The 9,801-nt window shown below is 44.8% G+C and overlaps 1 protein-coding gene across 1 annotated transcript in view; it reads right to left on the bottom strand.

The window, feature by feature from the left end:
• Positions 1 to 324: 324 nt before the first annotated feature.
• sema3h (sema domain, immunoglobulin domain (Ig), short basic domain, secreted, (semaphorin) 3H) overlaps positions 325 to 9,801 on the bottom strand; it is a 107,648-nt gene continuing 98,171 nt past the window's right edge. Inside the window, exons 13-21 of the mRNA XM_034696732.1 lie at positions 9,421 to 9,510; positions 9,029 to 9,158; positions 8,858 to 8,946; positions 6,328 to 6,369; positions 5,477 to 5,634; positions 4,864 to 4,925; positions 3,488 to 3,630; positions 2,393 to 2,765; positions 325 to 386 (exon numbers count right to left, since the gene is read on the bottom strand). Of these exons, the coding sequence (XP_034552623.1) occupies positions 325 to 386; positions 2,393 to 2,765; positions 3,488 to 3,630; positions 4,864 to 4,925; positions 5,477 to 5,634; positions 6,328 to 6,369; positions 8,858 to 8,946; positions 9,029 to 9,158; positions 9,421 to 9,510 (1,149 nt within the window). The remainder of the gene's footprint in view (positions 387 to 2,392; positions 2,766 to 3,487; positions 3,631 to 4,863; positions 4,926 to 5,476; positions 5,635 to 6,327; positions 6,370 to 8,857; positions 8,947 to 9,028; positions 9,159 to 9,420; positions 9,511 to 9,801) is intronic.

Here is a 9,801-nt window from a genome sequence, read left to right as displayed (position 1 = left end):
ACAATAACCCTAACACCTAACTGAATCTGTATACTGCACTCTACTTGGACACCAAGCAAACACAACAAACATACAACACAGGATGGGCCTTTTTCTGACACTAAAACACACCAGGTTTAAATGTTCTCACCACACCTTCTACAAAGTGTTGGGTTAAATCAGTGCCGGGTATAACCTGGTATCTAAAGCTTGTGAATAAACATAATGGAAACATCTCCTGCAGCGTGTCACTGTGGCTGCAGCCTCCTGGGAAAGTCGATCTGTAACCTCATCAAAGCCGGGGCTGAGCTTTTCTGTGCCTTTCATCTTTGTGGTTGTGGTTTGTCATCTCATGGCCAGACCACACCTCTCTGAAGAAACCAACACACTCTCACTGGAGGTGACTGCTGAGGAATATTCACTCAGGGGAGAATATGCACAAAGAAATCTTCTTTTATCAACCTGCAGTTAACAAATGCCTCCTCAGAGCTGTTGATTATTTTCCAAAAGATGGTTTTAGATTGAAAAACCTTCAATCATAGAGAATAAATGACTTTCTTTACAGCTGCTGATTATTAAAATTGATACAGAACAATCCTCTGAGAAATCTTTTCATCATGTGCTGTATCTCATGCATGTCTCTTTGTCTTCTTTTCAAAACAGCTCATCAATAGGCGTTTTTCAACCGCAGGGACTTTACTCTTGAACTACTACTAAATTTAGTTCTGGGGTAGATAATCTCCCCCCTAAAAAGCCCCTGCTAGGGGGGTAGTACTTTTCAAAGGTCCCGGGACTTTCGGGGTCAGGGCCTGCAATGCTGAACGTGTCTGATTGGTAGATTAACCGCAGTGTTTTTATTCCTCCCTCCGTCCACAATAACATCACACACATCTGTGATTCACTTGATTTCTCTTTCTTTCATTAGTTTTTATTTGTTCTATCTTTTTTGTATGTGTGTGTACTTTTCAAAAGAAGAAGCTGTGATTCTTTTGTGGAGTTTACACAGCTGTTGAAACACAGAGGGAGTTCCTGGGAATGCAAACTAGTTTAGTTTTTATTAAGATTTCAAAATATCCTCATCAGATATTTAATGATCGTCTAAAGACGTTTATGAGGGATGCATCCGGCTGAATGTCCGATCTCTGCCACGGCTTTTTGAGTTCAAAAGGATTTTAAAGCCGTGTTGAAACGTCTTTGCTACTCGCGCTTATCTCCTCTCACGTGTTGATTCAGTGAATCCATCTGTGATGAAATATAGCACCATCTAAAACAGCACCAGCTGAGTCTCTTCATGCTAACAGGCTAACTGTTGTGTTGCTCATAATGATACCTGCCTGTCCGTCTGCTTCTATGGTGTCACCTGTGATGAATGGCGTTGGTCTTTGTTTTCCTGCCCTCTACTGGTCCGGTGGTGTAGTGCATTTACTTTTTTTTGTCTCCATACGTCACTGGCCTGATTTGCACAATCTACCCGGGATTGGAACCTTTTAGTTCAGGGTAACGTAGTTCTGGGGGCTAAAAGACCCCGGAACTCTTGGTTGAAATGCACCTAGTCTGAAGCCTCAAAGCAATTGAGCCTGAGAGCTAGATGGCCAATGGATGGAGTGGACTTAGATTTTTCATAATTTGAATGAAGCTCACTTTTGGAAAAAACCCTTCTTGCAACAGCATCCAGTCTTTGCCTTGAAGGCAGAAAATCAATCTAAAAACATCTGTTCTGATTTGGAGAATAATCAACAGTGTGTATGTTATTTGTGCAGAAGCATGCAGAGCCATTATTCCGGCCCTTTTAGGCAGGATTCATTACAGAGGAGTTGGCTGTTTTTTTAGGTGCAGGTTATCATTTTGTGGGATTTCACTTGTTTTTCTCTGCAGATTCTCCAAATCCAAAACAGCCTCTCCGTCTCTGATCTGGACATGCTGTTCATCCTTCATTCAACATGCTATGCAACTTTGAGTATTCTGCTTTTCTTATTTACAAGTGTCCAGATGTAACAGTCCTCTCTGTCCACACACTCTGTACATACTTCGGTTGTTTTTGTTCAGCTTAGCTTAAAGTTCGTCATGGTACTGGATGGATGGTAAGTGCATGCGCGTCAGTCTCTGTACATACAGTATGATCTATCTCAGTGTATAAGTCAAGTGTGTGTTTATGTGTTAACATGAGTGTGTGTGTGTGTGTGTGTGTGTGTGTGTGTGTGTGCGTGTGCGTTTGTGTATGTGTGTTAAAGTCATTGAAAAGCTGCACTTCCTCTTCCACGACACATTCAAGTGCTCCTTGGTGCCCTCAGCTGTGGCTTGCTCCTGCTCTTCCTCCCTGCTGCTCTTCCTCCGCCTCCCCCTCCTCCTCTTCCTCCTCCTCCTCCTCCTCCTCCTCCTCCTCCTCCTCCTCCTCCTCCACCTCCTCCTCCACCTCTTCCTCCCCCGTGCTTGTGCCTCTCCCCCTTCTCCTTGTTTGGCTTCACCATGATGTCACTGTGGCGACGGTGGTTGCGTGGGGGTCGGTATCCCAATGCCCGGCAGTGCTGGCCGATATTCCCCGGGTGAACCAGAGCCATCACGTCCTCGTACCAGGGCTGGACTCCTGCGCTCTGATAGGACGGGCTGGACCAGGAGGCGAGGAGACTGTTGGCTGAGGGGCTCCAGACAGCGAGGCGGACGGTGACGGCTGTCCAGTGGTAGCCGTGCTCCTCCACCTGGCAGTGGTAGACGCCGCTGTGAGACACCTCAGCTTGACGAATCAGGATGCCTCGCTCGATTACGACAAAGTGGTCACCTGTTACCAGCTAAAGAGGAGGAGGGAGAGACATCAGGTAAAGAACTGATACTATGAAATGTATCAGGATATACATGCTTATAGTTAGAGCTGACTCAGGCTTGGACCTACTCTTAGTTATGCTGCTACAGGCTTAGACTGCCAGGGGAACTGACACACTTGGATCCTATCCCCCCCCCATCACTCACTATAACTCTCCCTGTCCCATTAAAGTTACTAACCATAGACCTTTCTGGAGTCCCTGAGCTCCCTTGTCTCGTAGGTTCCTCTGAGCTGCCGTAGACGTCCTCCTGCTGTGGACGTTCCAGACTCCAGCTGATACAGACGTGCTGGACTCCAGCGGCAACAGCTACAACTACTCGTCTCATCACTATCACCGCTCCCTCTCTCTCTTATTCTCCTCTATCCCTCTTTCCAGACCCAACTCGGTCAAGAGAGTAGGTTGTCTAACGTGTCTGGTTCTGCTCGAGGTTTCTGCCTGTTAAAGGAAGTTTGTCCTCACCGCTGTAACTAGCTAAATACTGTGAGGTGCAATGCTCATGGTGGATTAAGGTGGGGTCAGACTGAGTCTTATCCTGTCTTGGTGTTGGGTCTCTGTTCATAATTTGACATAGAGTGGTCTAGACCTGCTCTGTTTGTAAAAGCATCTTGAGATAACGTTTGTTGTGATTTGGCGCTATACAAATAAAGATTGATTGATTGATTGACATATAAAGTTCAGATTGTGTTTACCTGGTTCAGCTCAGGACTGTTCTCTCCAGCCTGCTTGTACCAGGTGACAGCAGCGTGTCTGGATCGGGGCAGACACTCCAGGTAAGTGCTGTTGCCCTCAACAACCATCATGACCCTCTGCTCGGCCTCCACCTGCAACCCAGCTGAGGAACATCAAGACAAGATGAGACAGGTAAGACCCCTTTGTTTATTGTCCTGAACAGAAGAAAAATGTATACTTACAAATGGCAATTTCACAGGTTTGCTATATCAAACTATAAATCCAAAGTCCAAGTCGTAGTCATTGAATCATTGCAACAAAGTGAGCTCTTACTAGCTTGTTTAGATATTCTAACTGAACAAGAAGATGCTGTTCAGCTGTAAATAAGGTTGCCTACAACAATGATCTGAGTCCGGACATAGGGCAGGAAAACCCCACTGATGAATCTCTATCAAAATAATAGGTCACTATTCACAGAGAGTGGAATATTATGCCCGAAACATAAACAGACAACGGATGAAAATATTTGAAAAGTCACGTTTTAAGGCTTAAATGTTAAAAACCTGGGCCCGTATGCACGTCCAGCCATTAGCAATGAAAACGGTCCGTTTGTACTAATGGTGAAAAGAAAAAAATGGATTAGCGGTCTGCATGAGCCAGGTTAACGCCCCAACAAAGCATTACATTTAATGGAGGTAGACCCCTCCATTACAGGTGCTAACGGCAGGATTACCTCACCTGTTAGGCTGTTTAAAGGATGGAGGACATCATGCTCATGTGTTACCATTTAAGACCAAATATGCAAAGACATTATTTTATTTTGTAGGTCTTCTACTGAGCGCGCTCAGAAACACCACACGCATTTACCCGGTTCAAGATCTGAAGCCAAACTTTCCCTTTCTCCTTGTTTGTTATCTTTGATGATTGACTTGCTGATAACATCTGTTTGTTCATTCTATATTCTTGTAATAAAATGTCCATTTCTTCTTCCAATGAAACATTGATTTTTTCTTGATCTTCTCTCAGTCACAGCGGTACAGCTCACCATGTTTATTGTTGTTTATACGTAGTAGGCATGCACAGTTTGAATTTGTTGGATAGGGGTTTTCCAGGAGGTTCCCTGGACATATGTCATTTTGCACAAGCCTTGCTTTCATGGTGCAATTAATTAACTGGCCAATTATTTGCAGTCTTACATTCGGCCAACGCCATGGCCAAATGGGCCGTTCCATAACGGTACGTTAAGACTAATGGTCCCGTTTGTGGAATGGCTGGACGTGCATACGGGCCCTGATTTAAGACTTTTTTTAAGCGTCTTCAAAAGTCTTCATCACAGAGATTGTACCACTAAGAATTGGTAAACAAAGCAACACTGGATGGTTTGGCGGCTCCTCACCTCCCTGTCTGACACACTGAGTTAGCGGATCTTCATCCTCCCCCAAGTGACGAGCGTTCCTCCTGCAGAGAGAAAGACGTGAACAAAAATCAGAACTCCATCATAAATCAACAGATCCTCATCGTTCTGTCATAACAAACTGTTTGGTGAAAATGTTTGACAACAACAAACTGATGAATTGAATCAGCCTAAATAAGGGCTCACAAGTACACACAGCTTTCATACATTCATCCATTCCTTCAGGATTTTCTGTTTAAAAATACAAATCTGGTCTGATGCTAATGACAGCAGCACAAGAAGATGGGTCAGGAAGTCCCCCAAATCATTAGTGTTGGCACACTGAATAAAAATATGTTGATTTGTGATCCTGAGTAATGGAACAAAGTGTTGGTCAAGTGGAAAAAATGCCTGAAATTCAATCATGAAGATCTGAGTCCAAAAGTAATGTGAGCCATATTTCAAACTGTCAACAAATCTGGATTCAATCTGATCTGAGATGATTGATCCCATGTGTGTTTTCTCTTTCTATTTATTTCAGTGAAAGATATATTAAATCTGCAAAAGGACATCAAATCAGTTGAGTTGTGTTTGCAGTGAAACCTGTTGCCTGTACCTGCGCACTGTGGGCATGAAGGGGCTGCAGGCGTGTCCGTCCCAGGTGCAGTACGGGTCTCTGGCCAGGCAGCACTCGGCACACGCCTGACCGTACAGCTCACACTGGTACAGAGCCAGCTGGGACACGCCCTCGCTGGAGCCCACAAACAACCACTGCTGGGGGATAAGAAAAGGAGAGGGACGGATGAAAGACAGAAAGAGAAATGGGTTAGCAGAGAAGTAGGAAAAGGTGAGTAGGAGGAGAGGAATAAAGGAGGGAACGTCAGAGGAGGACGAGGGCTTTTAGTTTGCTCCCATAAAGAGAGACGCATCGAAAACCAACTTAGGCTGTGAGAAAGCAGTGTGGGTGTGTGTGTGTGTGTGAGTGTGTGTGTGTGTGTGTGTGTGTGTGTGTGTGTGTGTGTGTGTGTGTGTAATAGTGATGTGTTGGTAGTTGTGTGTCTCGTTTGTGGGCAAGCTTATGATTTTTTGCATGAAACCCAGACTATTTTAATAATGCAGAGTGTTGCTCCGTGTTTCAGTGTGTGTGTGTGTGTGTGTGTGTGTGTGTGTGTGTGTGTGTCTGTGTGTGTTTGGCATCTGATAATAATTGCTCTGAGTGAGGTGGGGTAACCATAGCAACTGCTGATGAAGCTGTCCTTGGAGACGCAAGGTAGAGAGATGAGTGATAAGAGGGATGTTGTGCATGGTTGTTTGTGTGTGTGTGTGTGTGTGTGTGTGTGTGTGTGTGTGTGTGTGTGTGTGTGTGTGTGTGTGTGTGGAGTGGTGTGAGTGAGTGTGAGTGTGAGTTTGTGTGGAGGAGTTTGGAAGTTTGAAAGTGAGTTTCTGTGTCTGTCGCTCATCTGTTACCTTTTTCTTTGAGAGCGTCATGGCTGTCACCGGTGATTTGTGCTGCGAGGGAGAGAGAGAGGACAATCAGCAAACACTCTCAGACAGATAGATAGATAGATAGATAGATAGATAGATAGATAGATAGATAGATAGATAGATAGATAGAGTGTAGGAAGGAAGGTAGTTAGCTAGGTAGGTAGCTGAATGGTAGTTAGGTGGTAGGAGAGTAGGTAGGTAAGGATGTATCTCGGTAAGAACATAGGTAGGAAGGTAGGTAGGTGTGTGGTTGGTGGCAAGGTAGGTAGTGGGCTATGAAGGTAGGTAGGTGGATAGGTAGGTAGGTTGTAGATAGGTAGGAAGGTAGGTAGGTAGGTAGTAAGGAAGATGGTAGGTAGGTAGGGAGGTAGGTAGGTTTATAGGAGGTAATTTCTTGGTAGGTATGTAGGGAGGTTATAGGTGATAGGTAGGTAGGTAGGTAGGTAGGAAGGTTGGTTGGTAGGTAGTAGTTTGGTAGGTAGGTAGGCAGGTGGTAGGTAGGTAGGGAGGTTGTAGGTTGGTAGGTAGGTGGTAGTGGGTAGGAAGGTAGGTAGGTGCTATTATGTGGTAGGTGGTAGGTAGGGAGGTGGGCAGGTGGTAGGTAGGTAGGGAGGTTGTAGGTTGGTAGGTAGGTGGTAGGTAGGGAGGTGGGCAGGTGGTAGGTAGGTAGGTAGGTAGGTAAGTTGTAGGTTGGTAGGTAGGAGGTAGGTAGGGAGGTGGGCAGGTGGTAGGTAGGTAGGTAGGTAGGTAGGTTGTAGGTAGGGAGGTAGGGAGGGAGGTTGTAGGTGGTAGTTAGGTAGGTTGGTTGTTAGGTAGATTGTAGGTAGGGAGGTAGGTTGAAGTTAGATAGGTAGGTAGTCAGGTGGTAGGTAGGTAGTTTTTGGTAGGTATGTAGGGAGGTTATAGGTGATAGGTAGGTAGGTAGGAAGGTTTGTTGGTAGATAGGTAGGTAGGTTGTAGGTAGGGAGGTAGGTTGAAGTTAGATAAGTAGGTAGTCAGCTGGTAGGTTGTAGGTAGGTAGTTTTTGGTAGGTATGTAGGGAGGTTATAGGTGATAGGTAGGTAGGTAGGAAGGTTTGTTGGTCGGTAGGTAGGTAGGTAGGTTGTAGGTAGGGAGGTAGGTTGTAGGTAGGGAGGGAGGTTGTAGGTGATTGGTAGGTAGGTAGGTTGGTAAGTAGTTTGTAGGTAGGGAGGTAGGTTGTAGGTATGTTGTAGTTAGGTAAGTAGATATGTAGTTAGGCAGGTGGAACGTAGGTAGGTTGTAGGTAGGTAGGTGCTAAGTAGGTGGTAGGTAGGTGGTAGGTAGGGAGGCAGGTGCTAAGTAGGTAGGTAGGTAGGTGGTAGGTAGGTGGTTGTTAGCTAGGTGGTAGTGGGTAGGAAGGTTTGTAGCTGCTAGGTAGGTGGTCGGTACGGAGGTAGGTAGGTGATTGGTAGGTAGGTGGTAGTGGGCAGAGAGGTAGGTAGGTGGTAGTGGGTAGAGAGGTATGTAGGTGGTAGGTAGGTGGTAGGTAGGTGGCTAGGTAGGTAGGTTGGTTGGTCGATCGGTCAGTCAATAGGTAGGTAGGCAGAAGGTTAACACATTGAATACATTTTGAAGAATGACATCATGAACTCGTTATAATTCCCTGCGTGTGACTTCAAACCACTATAACGTTTAACAGTTTAGAGTAATGGAGCGACCTGATCTCCTAGTCTGGTAATCAGACATGTTCCATATCACAAAGGGGTTTCACAGAGTCCTCACTTTACAAAAGAGCTGAACAAACAAACCCGTGGCCTGACCATTTCCAGGGAAAGAGAGCTGAACCACATCAGTCAGAGTGAACACAGAGAGCTGGAGCCGCTCTGTGAACATTAATATTTGGCTGAACTGTGGGTGTCTATCAGTATAACCATGTGCAGCTGCATCATCTCTGCACAATGTGTTCAGAATCTCAATTATTGAAACATGTTAGTGAAACAAGGTTATTAACCTAATGTGTAACTGGACACTGTGTGGTACAAATGTGCGTGTTCGGGGCTGGGACGAGAAAATACACAGAATAATGGGAGTTTACATGGGCGGTGGATTTAACTGTTACAGTCATGCACTTAGATTCAAAGGAGAACACTTGAGTTTGTTGATGTAGTCTTTTTTAAATAAGTCAAGTCTGCATGATTTATATTATTTCTGACATCATAGCCATCATGTTTCAGACTGCTCCAGTTACTGCTCCCCATCATGCCTGCATTTTTTTAGTTGCATGTTGATGCAGCCTTGTGCACTGACTGAAAATTCTGCTGCATTTTCTCTAGCGAGTAATGTGATTGTTTGAATATGTTTGAATACTCTAGGGAATATGGACAACAATATGCATAGGAGAAAGGAGAAAGGAAGATATGGTGCGTTGAAAAAAACCTGAAACATCAGCATAATGTACAAAAGGAGAGGCTGTAATACAAACTAACACTGTACTCAGATTTATAACTTGGCCGTGAACACAGAGATGCTATAACAGAACAGTTTCTCTTACCTGAAAGACCTGTAGTTGCTCCAGTGTGACCTCCTGACCCTGCCCGTGTTCTCTGGGCAGATGGATGGCCTTCAGCACCAGGCCGGAGTCTGCAGGAATAAAAAAAATGAGTGTTCAGTTTTCTCTCCAGTCTCTGAAATGGACAGAGAATCTCCATCATGCTCACTGTACCTGTGCCGATGAACAGGACGTCATACGTGCCGTCCACAGCCTCCACTCTGTCAACCAGCAGTTTGCTGAACTTGTAGTGAACACCAACTCTAACCAGGAGGGGGCGCTCTCCGAGTGGGAGCACATTTTCCTAAAACAGTATAAAAGGTAGTTTAAGAATCGGAAAATCCTATCCATTAAACTTCTCCTAACCGCCCTTTAAATCATGCTTTCATATGTTCTCCGTGTTGGACTGGAGCTCCTTTGGTAACGATTTCTGGTTAATTTAATTTCTTAATCTTAGTGAAGAATCCAGATAAAAATAGAAAGCTGTCTTGACTGCGCTGTAAAAGAGGCCACCATCTAATTTAATTAGATTGGTGCAATTTCATAAAGTGATATGTCAGCTGAACCTGTAGCAGAGGGTGAGTCCTGCTGAAGAAGATGACGTCATCGGGATACTCTCTGGTGGAGCTGTAGCTTCCATATGTACTGCTGGGACACTGAAGGAGACACAAAACAAGTATGTTACCACCAGAAGGTAATCTGTTTAGAAGTTCTTTGCATTGTCTTAAATGAAAAGTAACCTCACTGTTTTGTAAAGTACTTTTCTCTAATGACCCTGTCACACCTTGAAGATTTAGCCAGCGTTTTCCCGACGTATCAAAATGCCTCTAAAACACTGACATACACTGATGTTGTTTTCAATGTTGGGCGTATACATATCGTATTCATACCTTATCCCCAACTATAGTCCACTTGTTTAAAGCACGTGGCAGTGTAAGAACACACGA

The sequence above is a fragment of the Notolabrus celidotus genome, chromosome 11 (assembly GCF_009762535.1).
Source record: "Notolabrus celidotus isolate fNotCel1 chromosome 11, fNotCel1.pri, whole genome shotgun sequence".
NCBI lineage: Eukaryota > Metazoa > Chordata > Actinopteri > Labriformes > Labridae > Notolabrus > Notolabrus celidotus.
Note: the sequence above shows the minus strand (reverse complement) of the source record. Positions and strands in the feature narration are given on the sequence as shown.